At 36.3% G+C, this 26722-nt stretch overlaps 1 protein-coding gene across 3 annotated transcripts; it reads right to left on the minus strand.

Moving 5' to 3' along the window:
• Nucleotides 1-41: 41 nt before the first annotated feature.
• On the minus strand, nucleotides 42-26722 carry tbce (tubulin folding cofactor E). Of its 3 annotated transcripts, XM_041250827.1 has the most exons (18): nucleotides 26551-26722; nucleotides 25018-25183; nucleotides 23846-23930; nucleotides 23491-23667; nucleotides 22790-22878; nucleotides 16740-16839; nucleotides 14867-14969; nucleotides 11362-11438; nucleotides 10696-10791; nucleotides 9738-9802; nucleotides 9213-9277; nucleotides 8954-9106; nucleotides 8251-8404; nucleotides 8062-8130; nucleotides 7111-7170; nucleotides 4231-4322; nucleotides 3389-3395; nucleotides 42-73 (listed from the first exon to the last, which is right to left on the minus strand). In XM_041250827.1, the coding sequence occupies exons 2-18, from the start codon at nucleotides 25139-25141 to the stop codon at nucleotides 48-50; spliced, it is 1542 nt and encodes a 513-aa protein (XP_041106761.1). In that variant the 5' UTR covers nucleotides 25142-25183; nucleotides 26551-26722; the 3' UTR covers nucleotides 42-47. The 3 variants fall into 3 exon arrangements, with proteins under 3 accessions (XP_041106761.1, XP_041106759.1, XP_041106760.1); XM_041250825.1 differs by lacking the exon at nucleotides 42-73 and having other exon boundaries at nucleotides 2239-3395; nucleotides 26551-26720; XM_041250826.1 differs by lacking the exons at nucleotides 42-73; nucleotides 26551-26722 and having other exon boundaries at nucleotides 2239-3395; nucleotides 25046-25145.

The following is a 26722-nucleotide window of genomic DNA, read 5'->3' on the forward strand; positions in this document are numbered from 1 at the left end:
CCTGCAGTGTGTAAAGAAGCAAGCGGTGGAGGACAGCGTGTTTGTCGTCAGCACAGGGGTGGTAGCGGACATTCTAAATTGGGAAAAAATAATAAAATAATTGGCGAATACTAAATTAAATAAAAAATTTACTAATAATGAAATACAAACTTGACTAGAAACATAGTGCTTCTCTATAATTATCATTTTTGAAAACTAAAGTGCACTTCCCCTTCAGTCATTGAGTATATAATTGTATAATCTAGTTATATATACACTCTGCTTTATAGTGCATATTATGTACCCCATGTTTGTTAACACTTTTTTATTATTTTTTTAATTCATAAACAGTGTCCAGAAGGGTAATTAAATTACTGTACAGTCAAATAAGTATCCATAAATGTATCTAATAATTTGTATTAATGTGCTGGCTTGATTCCCCTAATAGCAGCAGTACTTCCAACAGTCCAAAACCTTTTCAAATAAAATGATAAACAAGTGGGGGGGAAAAAAAAAAAAAAAACTGTAATTGATGCATATCCCCTGCAAAATATTGCTATTAAGCTAGTATAATTGCTCCTGAAAAATATATAAAATTACACATACACACACATATACAGTGCTGTAAAAATGTATTTTCCCCGTCAGATTTTCTGCATTTTTGCGTATGAATGCTATCAGAACTTCAACCAAATCTAATATTAGATAAAAGGGACCCTGCGTGAACAAATAACACAAAATTTTGATACTTATTTAATTTTATTAAAGAAAGTTATGCAACACCCAATGCCCCCATGTGAAAAAGTAATCGCCCCCTTAGACTGAATAACTGGTTACGCCACCTTTAGCAGCAATAACTGCAACCAGACGCTTCCTGTAGTTATTGATCAGTCTCTTACTGCGCTGTGGAGGAATTCTGCAGAACTGCTTCAACTCAGTGACATTTATGGGTTTTCGACCATAAACTGCTCGTTTCAGGTCCTGCCACAACATCTCAATGGGGTTTAGGTCTGGACTTTGACTAGGCCATTCCAGAACTTTAATTTCTTGTTCTTCAACCATTCTGACGTAGACTTGCTTGTTTGTTTGGGATCATTGTCTTGCTGCATGACCCAGCTGCACTTCAGCTTCAGCTCACAGATGGATGGCCTGACAGTGTTTGGTTTTCGACAGACATTAACAGGGCCCATGTTGGCCAGGTGCTTTTTGGCAAACTTGAGACGAGCATTCATGTTTTTCTAGAGCAGTGGTTTCCGCCTTGCTACTCTGCCATGAATCCCATTTTTGCCCAGTGTCTTTCTGATGGTGGAGTCATGAGCACTGACTTTAGCCAAGGTGAGAGAGGCCTGAAGATCCCTGGATGTTGTTCTAGGGTTCTTTGTGACTTCCTGGACGATTTTACTCCTTGCTCTTGGAGAAATTTTGGCAGGAAAGCCACTCCTGGGAAGATTCACTACTGTCCCAAATTTATTCCATTTGGACAATATGGCTGTGACTGTGGTTTAGTGGAGAGAGCCTTAGAAATGGCTTTGTAACCCTTTCCAGACTGATAGGACTCAACAGCTTTTTTCCAGAGGAATTTCTTTTAATCGTGGCATGATGTGCCTCTAGAACCTGTGTGATGGCAACTTCAAACTGATGGTAAGGGGCAAAGTTAGTCATATTTATATTAGGCGGCAGGGGGGGGGGGATAACTTTTTCACACCTGAAGATTGCATGTTTGATTACCTTGCACACCAAACAAATGAAAGCACCACCAAACTTTGGGGTGTCATTTTTCTCTCAAACTCCCTCTATATACTACTACAACCCACAAAAAAAAATCTGACCAAATTCAAGGTGAAAAATGTGCAAAAATGCAGAAACTCAGACTGGGAAAATACTTTTTCACGGCAGCGTGTGTGTGTGTGTGTATATATATATATATATAATTATACATAATCTCTTCAATCACTGTGCACTTAACTGTTTATTTAAATGAATGTTACTTGATATTAGCTGTAGGATTTCCATGTCGTTATGCCTACTGTTTTCTTAATGTGGCCTTTGATCTGAACCCTACCACTGAATAGCCTCCAACGGATGGACAAATAATCGCCTGGAAGTAGATGGTTACAACCAGTTGTAAAAATGTGATAGAATAACCGGGTTATCATTTAGACAGGTTAAATTAAAAGTATAAATACAGTCAATGGGGTGATGTGAAATGTGCCTTATCATAATTGTGGAACTCATCACTTTGTAAATCAATACAATAAATATGATATTCAATTTATTTACATTTTAAACAGTTAGTGTGCAGCGCAAGTTTCAAATATCTGGATGACTGTATCGTTCCTAATGGTTCCTTTAATGAATTTTGTTGTTTTAGGTGCACACAGACTATTAGAAGTTTTAGTGGCTGTTGCATACCATTTTTTGTGTACCATAGCAGTGCTGACTTAAAACCTGTGTCCTGCTGAAATTAACTGCTAGGAACCACTGCATGCAGCAAGCACACCAGTCTTTTTCACAAAACTGGAATTAACTTTTTTTTGTAGCATATTTGCCTAATGACTTAGAAGTAGTTTGGTAATACAATGCACAAGTATTCCACCACTTAAAATATTAACAGAAATTTAAAGATGTTGTGCCCCAACAGTTTACAGTTTTTAAACATTTTAGAAGTTTGTCATAAAAAAAAAAAAATGTACAGGCAAAAAACAACAATACAATCACATTGTCTTAATTCCTAAATGCAATAATATAATATTTTAAAACGCATAGTAGCACATGAAGGTTTTTCATTGTATCGAGACAGTCGCTTGTTGGTTGAAGACATACGCTCTCACAATGCATTAGAGGTATAGGTAATCCCGGTACAACTGTATGCCTTCTACCTGACACTACTCCCTATAGGTTTTTTTTTTTTTGACTGTTTGGATCTGCAGTGGAAGCACATTTCAAGGGGTTAAGAAACTTTTGTCCCTACAATCATCTCTGGGGGAACAGTCACCATAAGCTATGACTATAGCAAACGGAGCCCAAAAAAGTATATCTGTGTAAAATATTAAACATAATTGCAGGAATGTGTAGGTTTAAACACACTGTAGCATAATGCAAGTCAAGCAACATGCAGCTTACTCTTTGAGCTGCATGAATCTCTAAATTTAAATACTAATTTGCCAAAAGGTGTGAAAAGGCAAGCATGTGATTTGAGGCAACACTGTGTGTTACCGGTACAATGTCTTTGTTTTCTGATGGTAGGATGCGATACAGGACCCTGACCGATTTGATTTCCACAATGGCAGATGCTCGATTCAGTTTTATTGGTCCCATCATTAGGACCATCGCACCAGCACGCTGTCCCCATCTTCAATGGAGTAGAACTGCAGTGGCTTCAAATCGTTATCTATTTCAATTTCTTTACCTTCCATCTAAAGAAATCAGGATAAGAAAATAATTTTAAAGAACCAAAAATTATAAAACTTAAATACATAACAAACTTATCTGCACTTCTGTTGCTCTATATATATATATATATATATATATATATATATATATATACACATATATATATATCCACACACCACACACACACACACACACACACACACACATATATATATATATATATATATATATATATATATATATATATATATAATATATATATATATATTATATAATATAATATTATATATATATAATAAATAAATAGTATTATAGTATAATCTCCCAAAAAAAATACACACACACACACACACACTTTTTGTTAAGTTGAGGTGGCAACCAGTCAGGCACAGTTATGGCAATGAGTGGACCTCAATATTAACCTAAAGAACCCCATTCACTCAGAGGCCTCTCCCAAGCACCGAAATATTGCCAAATTGTGTGGTGGTTATTTGTAGGGAAGCCATCCTCATTTTATTGTGACCTGAGCTGCATTCAGACCCAAAGCTTGCTACTTGTATTTTTTATCTTAGAGTCTTTGATATTAAAGATTAATATGCTGATATGCAAAATACTTTGCTGCTAGTGTCAAATTCCATCTAGTTCATGATTAGATGGTCATCAAGCTTTGATAAAAATGTTTTATTAAGTAACATTCCATAAATATGAAAGTTCAAAGGTTTTTTTGTTTCTCAAATTCTGATTAAAGCCAGAATGTCTCCTCTTAAGAGTAAAATGAATTATGAAAAGTTTATAAGAAAGACAAAAAAAATTAAATCACATCTTCCCAAATACCTTAAAAACAAAAATGAGCAATACCTTTGAGCTTGTGTACGTGAGTTTCAATTCAGAACCTGGAACCTTCAATAGACGATAAAGCAATCCTTTCACCTTCTGAATAGTCATGGAACCTAAAATCAAACACAGCAGTTTAGCTAAGATTTTTTTTTTCCTAATGCTATTTTATTTTAATTTAGGAGTACCCCGTTATTTTACCCCCAGTTTTCTGCCCAATTAAAACATCCCTCATCACACCAATTCCACACACAGCTTAACCGAACTGAAGGTCACTGTGCCTCCTCCGATCCCAAGACCAAGCCAATTGCCAATTTACGCCCATGAACTCGAGAGTGGATGTCAGAGTGCTACCGCCCACTGGAGGACAAAGAACAGCCCTGCAAGTGTCCACTCTGAGAACATGAGCAATTTTACACAGCCAGGACGCTCCCCTTACTGTATGACACCTTGTACACCACACACCCATGCATTACCAGTCTTCAGTCTATTCTATTACGGTATTATTTTTATTAGCAAGAAAAAATGGGAATATTTAAAAAAACTAAAAGAAGAAAAGCCACTGCTTTGGTCCAGTTCTGTGAAAAAGTTGGATACCCTGACCTACATTCATAGCAAGTAGAAAAGCCATCTGTAAAAAGTCCCTAAATTGGCAAGAGAAAGGGCAAGGCCAAAATGGTCTTCTGTTCAGCATATTTGTAGTGGGCATCAAGGCCACAAAAGTTAATTCAAGGTCAAACTAGGATGTTGTGTAATTTTGCTTAGGATTCATATATAATGCTAATTATTAGCCATGAAAGAAACAACATAGTTGAACTTATTAATAACTTTTTTTTGTTCTGAAAGTGCTGTTTTTTGGTAAAAGTTGCCTCTCTAAATGTTTTATTACAGGGTCAACAAAATACGTTTTTTGGCAAACAGCTTCACTGTGGAAGAACACAGCTGTCACAGACAGCACAGAGAGCAATTCACCGCTTGGCAGACGGGTAGCTGTGCATTAAGAGCTGGCGAGATCCCAGATGGTGAAATTAAACCCCACTGGCAATCCAGCAGCCTAGATTCGATTCGAGCCTGTGAGGTCGTAGCTCCCTGCGCTGAAGGCATTGGCTTTTACCTCTATGCCATGGGACCACTTTGTTCAATTTTAATAGCATATATTCTACAGTTTAACATAAACTAAACTGGAATATCGTTCCTGCATGTAACATACAAAATGCCGATGCGCTGTGTTGCATTTATGGATGAACTGAAAAAATATAAAACTTACTTTTTATCATAAGATGGACAAATAATGATAATAAACACTCCAATACAATGTAGTATTGTCTACCGCCCTGGTTTCGTTGTGTTAAAAAAATGAAATGAAAATAAGGGGATAACGGCAATTGAACCATATTTAAATGAGTTACAGTACTTTTTTTTTTTTTAACCTGAAAAACACATATTGGTCATCTTAAACCTTTTTAAACTACTGATCAGAAAAAAATTCACATTTTCAGGACTCTTGTGAGACGGCACTATTACACGCAGCACAAATCCATGCGCTTGAAAGGTGTTTGTTGTTTTTTTTTCCCTGCTGATGTGACTTAACCACACAACATAATCATGTTACTGTTTGGATCCAAACACTTCCTAATTTGGTATGTACAGGCGTTTCTAGTTGCTGTAGCAAAAAGGGCACTGTGGCGATAATTGCGGTGAATTTGATGGACATTGCTGCAATTGCCCCATGGCCGGTGTCATGACCAATAGTGCCTCCTCGTATGATAGTGTCTTTTTCCCAACTGCACATGCGCAGAGAGGAAGAACATGGGAGTCAGCGTTGTAGTGTTTAGAAGGAAAATGAATGGGCTGATCTGTAGATCTGTGCTGCTTTTGCATTTTTTTAAATGTACATTCAGTTGGAAGTTGAAATAAATAAAAACGGACTACCTCTAATTTTCTCAGACAGACCTTCCCCTTTCCTCCGTGTCAAGAGTTACACACACCTTACATTAGAGCATCTGGCTTTCTGTGTTTTCGTCCGGCTTTTCGCCTCTCCGTTACGAATTAATTTCACAGTTAACACATTTCTCAGTTTTAATTCAGGAACCAAAACACGTTAAACAGTGCTCAGAGTCATTTTAAAAGGGAAGTAGTTAAACACGACAAAAATACCGAAAACCAGAAGCCTTCAATATGTTATTCAGTGCTAACTCCATTATTGCTTGTTGCTTTAATCAATTAAGTTTTTGATGACTGTCTCTTTTTTAAGTAAAATCCCAATACACTAAATAACATGCAGACTACCAAGAAGTATTAAACCACTACAGTATTGAAAATAAAACATGACGATTTATATTAATAAACAAATTATAGTTTCTACAATCTCTTCTTGATGAAAGACAGTTACATGTCCAATGATTTTAAAGCTTTATTTGCTGTTTTACTTCAAACATTGTAGCCATCTTTTTTTTTTCATTATCCTGATTGGCTGTTTTGACATTTAAGAGAAAACTCGTAGTTTGAAGACTTACGGTGGCACTATCGCACAGGGATGCAGGATCGGATGGGTTTATTCTATATCATAATGCCCCCGGGAGGCACTATCATATGGGGAGGCAGTATCAGTTACAACACCAGTGTTAATTTCGAGCCCTGTGCTCTCCACTCGTTTATAAGAGCCAATTTTTCTGTAAAACACATACTTGTTTAGGTAAGCCATATATGTTTGGTTATAGATTGCTCCCACAAGCACTTTAGGTCAAAACTGTGCCTGCCTGATTTAAACAGTTCTTGGAAATAAAAGTGGGACATACACATAGCTCCACTATATATTTGTTGACAGAAACAATAATATGCACTGATGGGAAAGTAATTTTACCTGTACACTAGATGCACTTGACATAATTTTAAAGTGCTTACCTGGAAGTTTCTTTTCAATATGCTTCTTTTCATCTCTATCTGGACATTTGAAGGTTATGGCTTAAAAAACAAAAATAGTCTTTATTATAAGCATGAATTCCACAATACAGCTTCTGATATCAACGTGCAGGTACTGAAGCAGACCAGACCGTGTACACTGATAACAAGCACATTGAAATGTTAGATACACAGCATGGAACAAGTGCAGATCTTGACAGTTTCTATTGCTGCAGTGGCAGTTACATTTCATTTATGAGTCGTGTTTTTTTGTTTTTTTAATTTTTTTTTTTACAGTACTTTACAGGTACAAGTGTTGTTAGTTCACAGTTTATTTTGAAAGTTTTGAAGCATCATACATTTAAACAGTATATTTTACAGTAGCCCAACACATTCTCTAATCCAACAAAATGTCTCAACTGATGCCAGATTATTATTTTTTTGTGTGTGAAATGTGTGACATGCAGACAGACGTGCTTCCCCACAAACTGTATCTCAATGACCAATATGTATCACAATAGCATAATTTCTTCTCCAAAGTAAAATTGTAAATGTGACATACATGCTATATGTGCGAGCACAAAGACATATAGACAGGCACTGAAAGTATTCCGATACTCTCAGTAACTTCAGCTAAAGACTGTTCATCAGAATTAGATAAGTCACAAACACAAGGGCGCTTCCACTATAGCCCTGTTGCAGGGTACATGCATAACAATAATAATGTGGGTATCTGTTTATTACGATTTTACTGCTGGTGGAAACTTCAATTCATGATGCATAAATTCAATCTTACTGTAAAATCGGGTGTAAGTATATATAAACATCTTTGATCTACTAAATCTAAAGCATTTTTCTTTTTTTCTTGATAATGATAATGGCAAGCAGCAAGCAAACAAAGACTATTTAAATTGGACACTCAAAAGTACTTTAAATAAATATTGGTCTACTTACTAAGCAGCTGGTTTTTCAATGCGAACGGCTGCTGCTCTTTTAGTTCACCATCTTCAGGAGCACCGTATTCTGCAACAGAAAACATTCCATCCATTCAGTATACTTTTTACTCAAGTTATCTGCAACTGTCTAGATCTATAGCAGCATTCTGGTGAACCAGAAGCCAGACCCTGTCAATAGTGTACTCACTCTCAATGAGGATCTGGTATCTAGGATGCTGGGCAGTAAAGGCTTCACTTGGTCGATTCTTCTCTGGGTCCTGATGCCCTCCAGCTTCTAGCCACTCTTTTCCGAATATTTTACGATAATCCAGTTCCGCACCTCTTCTCTCGTCCGGCAATATCTGCGGTAGTATCCACAAATTAATTAACCGACCGATTTACTTCAGGGATTCGTAAATTTTGTGGATTCCTAACTAATTTTTAATCACCATTTAAAAAATGCCCATACCAAGCTTCATCACAATTGGACGACTAGTCCTCAAGTTCAAACAAAAACAGTGTCATATAACTGCGGTGCTCCCACCTTTACAAAACTCTAGTGTGTAGCCATAGCGATAGAACATAGCTTCAAGTTTAATTTTGTTTTTGTTACCTACATTACACATGGCAGGCAAGTAGAACTGAAAAGCACCTCCTGAATGGCTAAGCAACAATGATCACTCTATCATTGTCTGCCAGTTCTCTTTTTCCACGCCCATTGAGACTGAAACTGATTTGCAACAGAGATTACATAACACATTATGGAAGCGCATGCTAAATATCGCGGGGTCATCTTCTGTAAAAACGTACAGGTAGCGCCTCCATTACATCCCTCTGCGGGTGGATATGCAGTGTTATGTAATATGTACGGGTACTGTTATAAAATGCAACCAGATACAGGGGGTCCATACATTTGACTTGTTGAGGACCTGTAGATTCCCTATCTTCGCCACGATCAGCTGCTGTGCTGTCTCTGCATTCCTCTCGGATGACATCAGAGGGTTATTGAGGCAAGACAGCTTCTGCAGACTCTGTAGCTTCTCCAGCTCGTTCACAAAGGACCACTGAGGGTTACAATAAATATGCAAATAGACAAAACCTTATCATAAAAATAAAATTATTTAGGAATCTGAAGAAAACAAATGTCAATGTATGAACTGTAGAATTTACCTGAGAAATGCTGTTGTTGTCAACTGCTAAAAACTCTAGTGATGGAAACATTGCTGTTTTGCAGCCTTTAAAAAAAAAAAATAGGCAAACGTGTCACACTAGTGGTGTATCTTATTTTAAATTGCTAGTCAGAACATGGCATGTTGACTTTGCTTTTTTATATTGCAATGAATATAAAAAAGGATACCAGTGATAGAAAATAAGACTCACAACAGTAGGTTTTGATATTTTCTTTCACAAAACAAGTTATCTAGTTCAAACCAGGGCTGAAGTAGTTTATCCTTTCTGTTACAGGAACACATTTCAAGGAATACATTACAAGCGGTGTTCGTTAAAATATTCAGTAATTTGTCCCAGCAGTAGTTTTCAGTCTTTAAGAAAGATTTTCAGATCAATTAATCAAAAAAAATATAGAATACCAAGTGCTTACATTTATTATACATTGCGTATTGAATTTGTCACAAGTAGACATTACAGAAAGACTATGGAATAGGAACCAAACATTATCTTTGTAACTACACTTACCTGGCCCAACATCATCAAAATGCACTGAACGCAGCCTGGTGTTTGTCAGTAAAAGTTTGTTGAGTCTGTAAAGAAAAGAGTTAAAACTATTAAAATGAGTGATAAAAATGAAGCATTGTTTAAAATATCTATGCGTGTTTCCTATTAAAGAATAATCATGTTGGGCTTTTGGGGAATAAAAACTAAAAAGCCACCAATGCTATGTTTCTAATGGAGTTTATCAATGGCTAAACTATGGATCAATGTAGTTAATCACCCAAAAATGACATTTTAGTGAATATAATTTTGGGGCACTGCAGCTTAATCCTTTCCAATATTAATGATCTAAATAACAGTGATCACGGCCCTGTCCATTCATTAAGGCTGTAAAGGGTTAAACAGTGAGCGAAAATAACAATTCTAAAGTGTATATTTTATAACTAAAAGTTGTACAAAAATGTCCTGTTTTATGGGGATCCTGCATTGATGTTCACATGTGTTTTGATCTTTGGATACACATAAACCACTATAATTGAATATTGTATGTGAAAATCAATGACAAATAATTAATCAAGCCTACTTTTTCATTGTTACAAGAGTTTAAACAATAAATGTCTGCTTACACTAAAGGTTTAAATGTTTAAACTATTAAGTGTAGATTTACAGTCCAAGCATTTATAAACCTGAACTAAAAAGAAAAAGTCCAGACTATGTCTTGTTTAAGGCATATGCATGCTAGGGGCAAGATGCAGCATTGAGTGAACTCATGTGCTTTGACTGGCTGAGGTCAAAAGTCAGTTTGGTGGTCTCAACAGCCCCCAGCTGACATTAAACAACAGGCTTGTTAGCAGCTCTGGTCTTAATGGTAAGGTTGTTCAGGTCAGGACTTATTTGTCTTCACAGAAATCTCATGCAGTTTTCAGGCAATGTGCCTGACAGTTTTTAGAGGAAAACTTTATTTATTTATTTATTATCATACCTTGGCAGGTGTCCAATTTTTTTGAGCTGCTCTCCATCTGATAATGGGTTGTTACTTAAATCTAATAAGGTCAAGGACTGCAGAACAGCTACTGGTCTGAAAAGAAAGTTGCACTTTTAGTTTGTAACTAAAAGTTAGGACAAGACTCCACAAGCTTTTAAGAGATAGTAACACAGCAGTACATACATACTGAGCAATGCATACAGACGCTGTTAAACAGGGACACCTCCACACTTAAATTACACGTAGATGCACATTGTTATAGTACACTGAATGCTAATACAGTTAATACAGAAAACTGAGCTTGTGTGGTTCTACAACCACTGTCATGGAAATGATTCCTCTAATTTAAGCATTTAAGGTTAAGAGTAGGCGTCCAGTTTAGTTAACAGTAGTTTTAGGGGTTGTTGTAGCACAGTGAGACTCCGTCCTTGTTAATTTAGCCCCTCTAATCCGTGAGTGCCAGAGCCAATGCAACACTCCCTGTGGAATCAACTTTGCACAGCCAGACCATGAACCTACACTTCCCTGACTGCCTAACTTACCCTGCACATCACACAGCTGTGCATTTACTAGCCGCTCTGGGACCCTCAACTAAACCTGTCAACTGCTCATCTGCACGATCATTCTCAATCCTGAGCTTACATTTTGCATCCACAGACTTACTCTTGCAAGTCAGTAATACGATTGTCAGAAAGATACAGCTCTTCAAGGACAGGCCACATAGGAGCACATTCCAGAACCTACAGAGAAAACATGAAAATAAAGAGATGGCAGACCACCAGTGTACATTTTGGATTTAATTTGCCATTTAAATATTATCATACTTTATCACAAATCTGCACGTATTTTAAATTTTTGACATTTAGAATAAATATATTTTATCAACATGTAACCCAACAGGATAAGCTACTCCTGGATTATATTAGTGCAGGGGGTTCTCAAACTTTGTAGCAAACTTAAAGTTTTCAACTTTTATAAGGGGAGGCTGCTGATAATAAGTTTCCAACCCAAGTAAACCCGATTTAAAAATACATTTTCTGAGCTTGTGTTTTCTTGAAGTACCCACTTTATGACGACCACCTTCCTGAATATAAAATCCCTAAGTTCAATATTTCTCTGCTCTGTACACTACAGAACTGAGGCAGGGCCACTACCAACTGCTTTGACAATCCCACCCAGTTTGTGTATACTAAAATGTTACTTAATACAAGCCAATAGTAATAACAGACCACCTATATTCATTATTATAATCAGCATTCCCTCTAAGCTTTTTAGATACTGAGAAACTTGCCGTTTTGACTGAGAGGGTAAATTATCAGTGAGAAACCTTCGGCCACACATTAACCCTTTTAATATATTAAATATATTATTTTGAAACAATATTCCAACACAAGTATCTCAAGTTTACTTAATATTTAAACAAAAAAATTATTGTGGCTCTGCCTCTGATTTTGAAACAGTCTCTGATCTTATACAGTCCTGTCGGTTGTTATCATAGATACAGACTGCATGTGTAACTGGTGGCCTGCATAAAATTGCTTTATACTACTGCATAAAGCATTGGCATCTGCACTGCCTTCAACTGTAACAATCTTTAGGGCTACTAACTGTTCCAGTCTTGGGAATGCCAAATTCTGTTTTTCAAAAATGGCCAGTTCCATTTGTTCCCACTTTTTATCAATATATTAATAATTAAATATGCCATTTGAACATAAATATGTTGGTAGTTAAAATAAGTAAATTTAATAAATATTACCACAATTCATTGTTCAATCAGACTCTTGTTGCTGTAATAGATAGTAAAGCACCTGAAGACACTTCAAACCTGTCATAATATCTATAGACATCACTTGCAACTATTACAACAGTTCAGAAAACCAAATGTCCAGCACAGTTGTGAGAATCATATAGTCTTCCACTAACACAGTAGTTCAGTCTACAAATAAAGGCGTTTTGAAAAGACCTGTTTAGCTTATTGCTGGTATTTCCAATAACAATAAAAAAATATGAAACAGCTTAGTAACAAGAGAGTAATCCTAAGTACAGTACTCCACAAATTAAGTTTAGCATTTTACTGGCATTATAATAATAACCAGGATTAAATATCAAATACTAATAAAGGCGTGTTGACTGACTTGTTGATCTAAAACAGGTTGACTGCTATGTATTGCCTGATTGTAATTTAAATATCGCCCCTTTTAATGTAAATGCTTAATTAATCCTCTCAATTGTTTCTTTCTTTATTCTGCAGTGTTATTTGCAAGATTTTAAAAGAGGAGTGACTCCAGACAGAATGTCTTTCTGAAAGCAACGGTGTGTAGGGTAGTGACTACGTCATTTCACAGTAAAGTGATCAATTTCCTTTCAGGACTGTATAGCTAGAAAAACAATTTTGAGTTTGTTTCTTCATCGTCAGAAAATATAATTCAATTAAGAAACGGCCATGGTTTAAAATTGCTAATTATGCTTCAGTAAAGGCAGGCAGCGTGGAAAGAAATAAACTAAACAATAATGAAATATGCAATTAATTCAGCATACTTCGGGAAAGCTCTGTCTTGATCGCAGTACCTTTGGTCTTAGTTTTCAGCATAGAATGCATTGCTTTGCCGTTGTTCCCATCTTGTCTACTTTCTTATTCTTTACGTGTTTATGACTGGCATTATGATAATTAATGGTATAGACTTGTACATGAATTACAGCAAAACTTTAAGAATACCATCGCACCATCCTCACATAGATAATCAGATTTCTTTTAGCTCTGTCTTACTGAAACATTGCTTTTTTTTTTTTGGTTGTTGAGTTTCAGCAGAGACAAGGAGTGAAGTCACATGATGAATAAACTCGCAAAAAAAAAAAATAAATACACGTGGTATGTCTTCAATTACTATACACTTAAATGTGTATTTTCAACTGATGTGCTGATTACATTTTTACCAGTTTCAAAACGCTTGAGATAATTTCTGAAATGGTCATTTTTTTAAAAGGGAAGTAAAACAAAAACCGTCAAAGTGTGAGTATTGTGATTTTTATTTATGTTTACCAGAGTAATTATACTTCTAAATAATGCAGGAACATTGTACTTCACTGATTTTAGTATTCAATTATACAACAAGTTAAAAACTGTAAAGTTCATGAGCAGCACGAGAGAATTACCGGACGCCTGCTTCGCCCGCCCTGTGCTAGATTTGCTGTTGCCTGAGCGAGCTCTGCAACGTGCATTTTTACAGTGGGAGATCAGAGAATCAGCTGCAAGACAGACACAAACATGCTTATGTTAATGCTCTGTAAGAACTGTCTCGAAATAATAGGTTTACCTCGATAAGCTGGAGTCTCGACTGAGGTTGATATTTATGATAATAACTTGCGTGCGAAGGTTGTTGCCAGTTACTGGGAAAAATTTAGCCATAGAGGGAACGCTGATTATAATACTGTAATTCCATTCCCAAATGCTTAGTGATTTTATAGTGGTAACACAGGAATGTATTATACAGCTGTAAATACAAACACACATATTAAAATCAATAATATGTATAAAGAAACTAAATAAAGCCTAACATATGTTTACACAAAACTGAAGAAGACTTGTGTATTAATGTTCTGGTTCCCCGGACTCTCCTCTGTCTATTTCCTGTTATACTCATGCATTACAAGATCATTTTTATGAGAAAGGAATACCATTTTACACTCTGGCATGAATACCTGTGTACGCGTGGCTACTTCTGGGGATGGTGTTTGTTTCAGGTAGTTCTTGGGAATGTAGTAGTTGTCTGTGTAGGGAGTTTAGAGGGTTAACGCTTATATTTCTGTGCCGCTCAGAATTTATTCAGCACAATGGGGGAAAAATCGATTAAATCCAGCTGGTGACGAATTAGCCTGATTGCTGCTTACTTTCTGAATTGTTCTAAACTAAAAGCCTGTACGTTCCAGCAGCAGAGAGCTGCATGGCTAAAGGAACAAGGTGGGAGGGATAGGCACCATGTCTCTCCTTGAACAGTTGTGCTCCCCTAGGGAGGAGTGCCTCACAGTTTCAGAACCCCTGTATTAGAGCATTTACCACAGAAAGGTGATTGACATAATCCAGGGCGATTCCCCGTACTGTAAATTGCTCCAATAAAACCCAGCTTACAAGATTTTTTGCTAATCAGAGGTGTATAAGCAAGTTCCTTACCTCAGACCAGTTAACCCCAGTTTTGTTTAGTGCTAACTCCTTCAGATTGGCAAAAGCATGGGTTAGTGAGGAGGGATTTGCAGGGATGCGGAGTCTGTTCCCACTAAAATGAAGACATAAATCAAATAATTAACAGGGGTAGTTTGGATATTTAAAATACTGTCTTAAAATATATTGTATCTTCTGTTATGGTCACTAAAATGATATGCAAAAACATCTTAGGCCACATTATCAAGCCTCCTTTTTTTTTTTTTAAAGCAAGTGCACAGGCAAACGTAAACATTCAGTGAGAATAAAATAATTAATTCCACACATCTTAACTGTCGTGTACTTCCACTGGCTACATAGGTCTCAAATTGAAGTTTTGAAAGAACTAGCAAACATATATTTTCATTTTAAGTTGATATCTGGCACCACACCAGGTAAAAGAAAGTTCTCATGTAAAACTAGATTGCTAAACGATTGCTAAACTAGGTGTTGCCACTCTGCTACATAAAGCCGCAACTCCTGGACTCTGAAAGCAGATCTAAGAGAGAGGAAGCGAACTTCATGCGAGTCAGCTGCCCAAAGCAAAGAAACCAAGGCCCAGCTGGAGAACTGCTGTAAAACTTACAGAGACTTTTACCAGACAAGCAAGTCTTGGTCTGCTGTACATAAGCCACAGTACCCAAAGAGACTGTGCCCGGCTACCTGCGTAGCTATAAGATTCAGTGAAGAGGACAGAGAGGATGGGCGCTGTTTGTTGATCCTATCATGATTGAAGACTTTGTTGTATCTGTTTGTTGATCCTATCGGGGGTTGAAGACTTCATTGCTGAGAGTCTTTTCACTGGACCTCAAGAAGATTGACTTCCAACCAGAAGACCCATAGGCTAAGCTTCCAGGAACCGTTGAGAATAATTCCAGTTGCATTTTCCTCTCATGGAACAAAATTAACTGTAACACATTCACATAGAACTGAACTACTAATTGTTTAGTTTGCACACCTTGCGTGCGAAATAACTTTTTAGTGCAACTTGATGAAGTAACTATAAAGTCATTTTATATTCACATTGTATGAAGAAGTTCTTTTAAAGTAAACTTGTTATATCGTTAAACAATATACTATTAGTATGCTTAGAGTGATATTTGAGGGTTTCTACACCATTTCAGACTAGGCTACGAGTGTGTGTGAGTCACTACCAGATACGCCACAGCTGCTGTGTGTGTGTGTGTGTGTGTGTGTGTGTGTGTGTGTGTGTGTGTGTGTATATAAGCAGTGTCATATTTCACTGGCCCTGCTAGCTGCTTTAACGCAGGGTGAGAGCTATGACTTGTTTTACGCTTACAAGACTAAAAGATTTACCTTCTGACTGTGATTTCTGTTTAATCTTTGTGCACTTAATAAAACACTACTATTGACTAAACGTTCCTTGTGTCTAGTGTATGTATGTGTGTTCATAGTAAATCCTCGATCTTGTGACATGTTAACAACATTTTATAAGAGAACTAATCATCCTACATAAAACTCTAAACTATCAATTAAAGAATTGTTCTTACAGTCAAAAGAGGAAGCAGCTGGCTGGTGGAAAGAAGGCGTTGAAAAGATGGGGGCAATTTCATCCTATAGTGTAGGTGAAATGACCAAGGAAGTGCAACACTATCTGAAAACATGACTTGCAAACAGATATTTCTTTAACTTTGCAGTACCAGATAAATTTATGGAAGTATTATTAGCTACAATTACTTTAATGGCATAAAACGAGCAAAAACTGCTCCACGTTTCTTTCTGTAACAAAATTGTTTTCTCATCTTGCTAGCCTTGCTCCTTGCTTTAAAATAGGGTCCAAAAATGTTAAGCAATACTAAAAGGCAGACATAACAGATATCCTTACCGAAGTTCAAGAGCTTTCAGTTTCGTAAGCTGCCGTGTAATATCAGCTACCCGGTCCCACGAAGACAGCAAGTTCTCCGACAAATTTAACAATACAATATCTGAGTTAGGGAGTTAAGGTAAGACCAAGTTGTATTTTATTGCTCAGCCTTACCACACAATTATTTCCTTTTTTTTGTTTTCTTAATAATGTATGTGATATAAGACAACCCTCTTACAAATCCTGTCACTTTGGGATATATGGATATGTTTTGAAAATAGAGAGCAGATCTAAAGAAGAATTCTTGTAAAGGTTCTTTCACACTGAGCGCTTCACGTCAAGGAGTCAAAGTCCGGCATAAATTCTTTTTTTTAGAATACAATACATTCTATGGAGGCATTCACACTGGCCGCGTTGCGTTAAACCGACGGCGTCAAAAATAGACCTATTTTTCTGTGTGCGTCAGGCATAAATTTGTCTCTCTAACCAATCACACTCCAGCTCTCGCTCCCACGTCGGCATGACAACAAACATCAACAGGTAGCCCAGACAATTTCATTAACAGAGATCTGCCTAACGAAACTGATCGATTTAAAACAGTAGATATTGCAGAAATGAAAAGACTCCTTAAAGATAATGGAAACAAATAGAGCTACAGTAAAGAAAACAAGAAAACTCTTTCAAGGATTTTTAACAGCAACACAGAATAAGACCCAATGTGTTAAAAAAAATACCTCCATCTGAATTAAATGAATACATGTATAAATATATCATCTTTATGTTTATGTATATTTTACATTATTTTAGGACAGACATTAAATACGTGCACGTCCAGTAAACACATGCATGTCCAGTCATCAAAATGGTTATACTTATTTGTGGAGAACGGCGTGAGTATAGAGCCCTGTGTTTCAAACACAAACTGTATCTTAAAACTGAATAGTTGTATAAAGTTTAGTTTTTTATGATTAAGAACTTCAACCGCAGCCTACATATTAAAATATGCAACAACATCCTTTTTGTACGAGGTGACCAGAACTGAACACAATATTCTAGATGAGGTTTTAATATTACTTACCTTGATTTAAATTCAACACTTTTCACAATCCGAGCATCTTGTTTTTATAGCTTCCCCACATTGTCTAGATGAAGACATTTCTGAGTCAACATAAACTCCCAGATCTTTTTCATAGATTGCTTCTTTAATTTCAGTATCTCCCATGATATTTATAATGCACATTTTTATTGCCTGCATGCAGAACCTTACACTTTTCTCTATTAAATGTCATTTCCCATGTGTCTGCCCAGTTCTGAATCTTGTCTAGATCATTTTGAATGGCCTTTGCTACTGCAACAGTGTTTGCCACTCCTCCTATTTTTGTGTCATCTGCAAATTTAACAGGTTTGCTTATTATACCAGAATCTAAGTTATTAATGTAGATTAGGAATATGACCTAATATTGATCCCTGTGATACACCACTGGTTACTTCTCTCCATTTTGAGGTTTCTACTCTAATCATCCTCAAAAAAATCAAGCAGGTTAGTTAGACATGATCATTCTTTCCTAAAACCATGCTGACTGTCTCCCAGGACAATGTTACCATATAGGTAATTTTCCATTTTGGCTCTTACTACAGTTTCCATAAGTTTCCATATAATATAAGTCAGGCTTATTGGTCTGTAGTTACCTGGTTTGGTTTTGTTTCCCTTTTTGTGGATCGGTATTACGTTTGCAATTCTCCAGTCTGTCGGTATAACCCGTGTCACGAGACTTTTGCATGGTTAGCGGTTTGTAAATAACTTTTTTCATTTCTTTGAGTACTATTGGGAGGATCTCATCCAGCCCAGGGGATTTGTTTATTTTAAGAGCTCCTAGTCCCTTTAACACTTCTGCCTCGGTTATACTAAAGTTATTTAAAACTGGATAGGAACAGGTTGACATGTGGGGCATGTTGTCTGTATCCTCCTTTGTAAAAACATTTGAAAAGTAATCATTTAATATATTTGCTTTTTTTTTTTTCTTCGTCTATGGTTTTGCCATTTGTATCTCTTAAGACATTTAACCTCCTCTTTGAATGTTCTCTTGCTGTTGTAATATTGGAAAAACATTTTAGAATTGGTTTTAGCCCCCTTAGCAACATTCATTTCTATCTCTCTCTCTTGGCCTTTCTAACTTCCTTTTTCACTTGCGTTTGCAGTTCCAAGTACTCTTTCTGTGTACTTTGTTTTTGGTCCCTTTTAAACTCTCTGTAAAGAGCCTTTTTTTCGCTGAATATATATTTTTTAATTGATCTATTAAACCATTTGGTCAATTTAGTTTTAGAATTAGATTTCTCTACTTTTGGGATGTAATTGTTTTGTGCCTCTAGTACTACATTTTTAATAAACAGCCACCCTTTTTCTGTGGATGTTTTCTCTGTTTTACTCTGATCTACTTCTGTTAGTCTCTGTTTCATACCTTCATAGTTTTTCCTTTCTAAAATTGCAAACCTTAGCTTTAGTCATTACTTTTTGGGTTTTAAAAAGTCCTTCAAATGAGTCCATGTTGTGGTCTGCGTTTGCAAATGGTTCTCTGACTCTGTTTTAGTTATTCTCTCTTCGTTATTTGAATAAGACTAAGAAATATAAAACCATGGAAATACAGGCTGCAAATGCAGTTTTTGGAGCAGCATTTGGAAATGAAAAGGTAGAGAAACGTAAACAGTCAGCAGTAGGGTAATTATTATTATTATTATTATTATTATTATTATTATTATTAGTCAGTATTTTTTCTTGCTTTCTCTTATTTTATTTATTTGTTTTAACTATGGCTGTTTAGGTTTTTATTTTAGGACAGTGCTCCATAATGCACCTGAACTAGTAGTCATTAATAAGTATATTACTTAATAATAATACACCTTGACTTCTTGTGCATCACAGGTTTGCTGTTTCTTGCATTCTATTTTTGGAACACCTTTGGTGTGAAAGCAAGTTGACAGCGTCAAAATACGCTGGACGCTCACCAGAATAATACAGATTGAGAAAAATTTAAGTTTCATGAAAAATACCACTTATCGAATTAAGACCGAGAGACCTCCATATATTCCCACTATTTGACATTCCCAGACTTATGATAAATGTTAATACCAAGTTACATTATTTAATGAGTGGTTCTCCAGGTATATTAAAAAATGTAGGTGTGACATACAGATGGATAAATCTATGGAGAGATGGACACTCTCAGATATAACTAGAACCTAACACTCTCAGTACCTTGAGCTAAATAATGCTACTACCAAGTAGGGGTGTAAATCGTTTAGAGTTTAAACACTTGGCAATTACCTCGTTTCCACAACATCTGCATCGTTCTGTCACTGTTATGAAAGCGTGCCACATTGTTTTCATGATTTTTGTAAAAATCCATACCGTGCCCTGGCTTGTGTCAGCACCATGCAATGCCAGCATCTCCATACCCGACTGGCACGGTGCTGCCCAGAGCCCTGCCCAAAACCAACGTAACACTTCGCCAGGATCAGTACTGGTACATATTATACAATAAGAAGTCGGGCAGTTGCACTTCTGTCGAAAACCCAAAGCAAATTTAAAAACTTCATCTTGATGCTTCTAAGATGACCTTTATAGGTATTACGTAATTTTGCTATCTACACGGATTTACACATTTCGAGGGGACCTCTTGGCATGCTGACATGGTATAGCCACAATGTGCTCCCTTGTACTGGAACGGTGGGCTTGTTCTTACATGCGGAGAATTTGAGCTTCATAATGTTTCTGTGTAGGCCAACATGTTGAAGTACTTTACGAGTGTAACCAAATGTTTAAAACTAAAAGTTAATATCTTTAAAGTGGTTAAAACATTCATACATTCTTTATTAATATTCTAGTTTGTTTACATTTGCTAACCTTGAGTTTGATCGAAGTTCAATGTAATGGAGCACTGTTCCTTTAAGAAATTAATCATTTGACAAGAGGTAGGTGATGTCACAGAAGATGTGTACCGTCCGTAGTTGTAGCTTACTACAAAGATAAGAAATAAAAGAAAATATATCTAAAAAACTATACCATCACTGAATGAGACACTGCTTCAAGCAAACCTCTCCGCGAGTAGAAATGTGTTTAATGTTTGTACGGATTAAAGAAATAAAATATGTATTGCTTTATTGTAAACATTTAACTTCAACTGTGGCAAAAAGTAGCAAAAAAAAAAAAAAAAAGTAGGCTAAAGAAAACAGTCTTGTGCGTGTTTTGTTTAAGGGTGCATCAAACACAACATATATTATGACAATAATACGATGAATACATATACTAATATTTGATACGGTAAATTATGAATTTTTGTTTTTTTCAAATATCAGGATGTGCTTAATACGCGACAGCTATCGACAAGTTCGAAGTTGACTATGAAATCTGGTCCTGTGAAAGTCTTGTGATGTGATCTATAGCTGGAATTGAGTAGATTTGGTCGGGCGATAGCAAACCACTCCCCCTTCTCAACCCACTTGCAGTCAACAAGCGATAGTTGATTTTTGAAGGGTGAAAAGGGCTTGTTTTGGTTTCGCGAGATTTCACCTGGAATTTTTCTTTTTGTTACCGCGAATGCTTTTGCGTCCTCGTTTTCTACGTGCTAACTTTGATTTGGTCTGGCCCTTTGTCAAAAATGTGCATGTCAAATATTAAGAAGCAGGTGTCTGCAAATAAAGGCTACTCAGTTTATTTTTTTTTCAATTACTTCCTACATTTGTCACGTGGCATCACTGTCATTGGATATTCACCTCCCAACATACAGCATACTTCTGACCACGTGACTAGTCTGTTTTTACTGAAACTGGATCTAGCGTGGAGGAGGTGGGGCCCAGACATGCAAGCGCAATGTTAGAAAATGTGACAAAATTCAAGCTGAAAACAGAACATGGTTGATTATTGAGACGATCGCAAATGGCATGCAACCAATTTCAATTGTGGAGGACACTGGATTCAACTTTAATGTCTTTTGTTGAGCCAGATGACAGAAGGCTGTGTTTATTTTTTATTTGTTTTGCTATTCTGGGACTGAGACTCGAGCAATTAACACTTTTATATATTTTTTTTTATTATTTTTAAACAGAAGATTGCTTCCATTTTAGGTTTATTTTTTGGTCTTTTTTTCTACTGCTGTCTATCAGACAAATACAAACTATTGCTATTAGTTATTATTTATTTGTTTTTTAAACGGAACATTGATTCTTTGAATTAACCTGATAATGTACTTGGAATAAAGTCAGTTTGGTGTGAACATAACTAGTTCTTGTCTCTTTTATATACATTAAGTAGGATAAACTAGCACTTTAGCACTGTTTGAATAATTACAATGCATAACATTTCTGTATGCAATTAACGCTCGCACTCTAATCAAAACAGACCATTCATACCACCGATACTATAATGTTTTCATATCGCTTCACTGTTTTTATACATTTATTTATATGTAGGCCATAATTTAGTAATCTATTTTTCACGTACAAGCACAACATACAAACAAGATCGCAAAGAAAAAAAAAATTAACCATTAACGTGTTTCTCAGTTGTGAATGAGATACACAAATTGATTAATAGGTATTAATTGCATTTAAGGAGAGTAGAAAAATCAAAAGACCTATTTATAGACATATATGCATTCATTTACGGAAAGCTCGGCACCATTGCAGCTACATGCTTCTCCCAAGATGGCCGATTTCCGGTTTTTTCCTACTGTCCAGACCGTACATCGAGGGGGAAGTGTACTATCCCCCTTACACTGTTTAAAAATGTTTTTATTTTAACGTTTAAACATTTAAAACTATATATTTTTTGAAGTTTAAACATTTATTAAATTAAACAGAATCTAGCACGTCTACTATCAAGTTTCATCTCAATTGGATACATATGACATACAGAGACAGAAATACAACTGCCTCCACCTAACCACCATCATCAGTATATTAATTGCCTGTGGGTGATAGTGCTAAAGAATATCCTAACCACATTTCATCAGAATTGGATAAGAGCTTCCTGAGACCTTGAATATACAACCCCAGCAAGGAAGAATAAAGGATACTTGGAGTTGTCTGTTGGATTTCATTATCTTGACCGGCACAACTCACATCACTTCCTTTCACGGAAACCACTTCAAGGTTGTGCAACTGGCTATTGAAAACAAAATAAGGCAAGATTTGCAACATTTAAATTCATGGTATGCAAACAGAAGTATGACAAAATTATCATTAAGTGACAGAAGACCTACATAATAATTAAATAGTTTAAAATGTCATTTTAGTTACTTTTTAAAAAAAAATTCCCATACTATTTATGCTGTTACAATAATTCTGGTTTCTGTTGCATAAATATTGAGTTAGTATGATTTGCCTTGAAACTGCCTATACCTGGCTTTGAGCTTGTGACTTTTTAAATCTGAAGCCCAACCTTATTGCTATCTCTATATATGACAAGTAGGGGGCAAACGGAGTTGAATGGTCACACTGTCACATGATTTGAATGAAATGAGGACAGCTGTTCAGTGCTGGCACTTAGGATACTCAAACTCAGAAGCAGGTAAACTTGGATTAAGAGAAAAATGATAATGTTGGAACAACAAAAACCACTCAATGATTTCAAACAACAAAATAGTAAAAGTAATTTAAACAAAGCAATTAAAATGAAATCTGAAGCTAGTTAAGTCTTTATGCATCTGCCTCATGAGATGTTAAAATGATTCCCGATTGTAATTGAACTCTCAACCCCATAACCCCTCTTCTTTACCTCTGTTTCTCCGAGACAGACTGAAACCCCACCATTTGGACTTCCGTTTTGCCAACAGTAAATTTCTCTGTCTTGTCCTGGTTGTCCTCTAGCTCGTAACGCCTTTTTACTGCTGTCAAGAAGTGCACTCCAAAGTTGGCTTTCTTGGGGCGGATAAAGGATGCGCTGGTAGGGTGGCTGAAAAAGAAAATAATGATTTGAGCCTGACTTTGTACGTCACTATTAATCGTGCCTAACACCAATGGCTAGATATGTACAGTACTGATACGAGAACTGAAGTCCTGAGAACCAACATGTTTATGGCTTCTCATAGTTACTGGTCATAGGGCCAGTTTACCCTTCAACACCATGTTACCTGCTTTTGAAATACTGGATTCCCTCGTTGCTCCCGTCATGTTTGCCTCGTTCTGGGTTATCCCATTCCACACCAAGCCAAAGACCTGCATTAAAGAAAAATAATGTAAACTAGAGTTGCTAGCAACTATAAAAGCTTCCAAAGAAAACATGGTTCAATCATCACAAATAATCGTTAATACAGCTCGCTATGTTTCCTATAATTAGTTAATAGGCTACTTAAGTTGTATCGTTTACAGGGCATAATCTTACGCTGAAGTTTAAGTGCACTGATCTGTGTTAGATATAGTAGAGGCACTATAGGCCAATTTGTGGGTTTTGAACCTTAGCAGAGGTCAAAGCTTATGGGTGATGACATTTTTTAATGGAGCTCATATGACTTCCAATACGTGTTCAATATGAATGATTGCCCTATCTGCTCTCCTTAAGGTCTTTTTTTACCAGTAATGTTCATTTTTGACCCTTAGCAGAGGTCAAAGGTCATGGGTAATGACATTTTATAGAGCACATATTACTTCCTATATGTCTTCCATATGAACCAGGACTATCTGTGATCCCTGAGGAGCAAGTTTTTAGTTTGACTTTTTGGAGAGGTCAAAGGTCGCGGGTGATGACATTTTTTCATAGCGCACATATGACTACTTATTATCATTCTGTAGGTACATCATGCTGATAATAAGAATGCCACTGCCCCTGTAGTTAATAAGGACTGAAAAAGTCAATTGGTCTGACATCAATGTTTCAAAACTATTACTATCAGTGCATACAACAAAACAACGTTCCTACCAAAGCAAACAACAGTGGCCTGTAGATTTAAAGTCTCCTCTAAGGAAGACAGGCTGAAATTTGTGGAAGAGCAGAATAACGTAAAACAGTAAGTGACACAAATTTGTAAGATACTACCTCAGGAAGTCAGTGAAACATGAGACAGACATGCAATTCCGTTGGACCACTTGACACTTTTTAATTCTCTCACCATGTGCTACAACAAATAAAATACACCAACACTGCATATACACAGCTCTAATTCCATCTCAAAGAAATTACAGCCTTATTATGTACAGTTGGGTGTATTCCTTATATAAACCAGTGCACATGTGTGGTGTAAGTCATATAACATACTGTATCTCTACAGATAGGAATGAAAATGAAGCGAATACAATAAGTACACACACAAGTTGTCAAACAAGCACTGGGTCACCTGCTGTAGGGGGCACGTTCCCAACAAAGAGCACAGTCCCCTTCTCTCCATCACAGATGATCCGCCTCCCAACTGCATCACACGGAACAGAATCATTCATGTTGGCTAATTGGGCAGTAAGGGTTGTCATTCAGAGATCTGAGGAAGTAAGCAGAGAATAGACTTAGTAAATAGATTACAAACTGAAAATGATATGTACCTCTAAGGCACTCGTGTCCTTACATGCCTATGTAATTCGCACAGGATGGATGTGGCTACCTCTCTGTGGCTACCAATGTACAGAATTGAAGGAGTAGTTAATAAAACACCATCTTACATCATCTAAATTCAGAGGCTCACAGGCACGCCCTGTTACACACTGATATCTGTGATTAACTACAGCAAATTTTGTAATCATCGTCAAGGCACCAATGTAACTGATGGCAGCTGGACATTAGCAGCTATATACAGTACCACCAAGCTAGGCTAATCATTTTAAAAGCAAATCAGATCTGTTTGCATGGGTCTCACCAGCAAACAACTCTCATTTACTTTTCAATACACCTTTAAATTAAAAGAGGACACCTGAACTGAGATTTTACTTTGAAGTATTTATTGTCATAGTGCTACTGAAGTGAAATATTGAACTTTAGGCTATATCATCTTCACACACTGGGGTCAAGATGTTGTCATGTTACTCGTGTGTTTTAGTTATACTTTTAAAGGTGATAGCGTTAGCTGTAATACATTTCACAATGAAATATACTACCGCCTGAGAAGTTGGCGAGTTGGACCTGACATCCGTATTTGCTGTGTTCTTTCATATAGCGTAGTTTCAAAACATGTGGCCCTGACCAGTCTAGCTTGGTCTAGTGACTCAAAAATCTAAAGTAATAAGCATTTATAGATAGATAAATCGATTAACAGAACTAGTTGTTTTTCTCTGGGTCAAAATGATGTTTTTTCATTTTATTAGTAATAAAAATAGGATACTTTACAATATATTTTAACCATATTTTTTGCAACAACAATCAAACTTTTTATTTTAATGTATTTATTATTTACACATAGTTTAAAATACAATGCTGCACATCATTTAACCTGTCCTGATCCCTTCACTAATATTCCTGAAGCTGGCACCCCTTCCACACTATTCTTTGTGATGCAAAGAACGAACAAAAAAAATCTAAATATTGAACAATGATTTGTCAATAGATGAAATCCAGCACAAATATGCCAGTAATTAGTTTATTATACGAATACTGATAACCCCATACGTGAAATACTTTTGAAACTGTGTTTTGCTCTAAACTGATACATCAAACGCACTGGGAAAAAAAACAAACAAACAAACAAACACTGCAGTTAGATTACATTAAACCCAACAAAGCAGCTCTGACCACTTAATTAGAAATGACATTTAAAAAAAAAAACACGTATGATGTATAATTTCATTCAAAATAAACTAGCTAAAATATATATATTTACAGTTAATACGCTGTAACGTGACTGGCAATTTATTTTACCTTATCCAGGCGGTTTACTCGTAGACGATTTCTGATGATGTTATATATTGCGATGGGTCCTGAATGAACGTTATTAAACGAGTTGTACCTCCCTCCAAGCTGAAGTGTGAATTTACAGTCACAACAGAAAATGGTCGTTGACGTTTGTGAGGTCATTTTCCTGAGACGGTGT

Source organism: Polyodon spathula, chromosome 5, assembly GCF_017654505.1.
Source record: "Polyodon spathula isolate WHYD16114869_AA chromosome 5, ASM1765450v1, whole genome shotgun sequence".
NCBI lineage: Eukaryota > Metazoa > Chordata > Actinopteri > Acipenseriformes > Polyodontidae > Polyodon > Polyodon spathula.

What these genes read in the sequence shown, in the direction of transcription:
- tbce (XM_041250825.1), bottom strand. Translation starts at nt 25,141, where the DNA reads ATGATTCTGTTCCGTGTGATGCAGTTGGGAGGCGGATCATCTGTGATG. An exon ending in ATCCAGTATTTCAAAAGCAG is followed by an intron (nt 23,668 to 23,845) that starts GTAACATGGTGT and finishes TTTCTTTTTCAG; the next exon opens with CCACCCTACCAGCGCATCCT. An exon ending in ATTGAAAAACCAGCTGCTTA is followed by an intron (nt 7,171 to 8,061) that starts GTAAGTAGACCA and finishes TTGTTTTTTAAG; the next exon opens with CCATAACCTTCAAATGTCCA.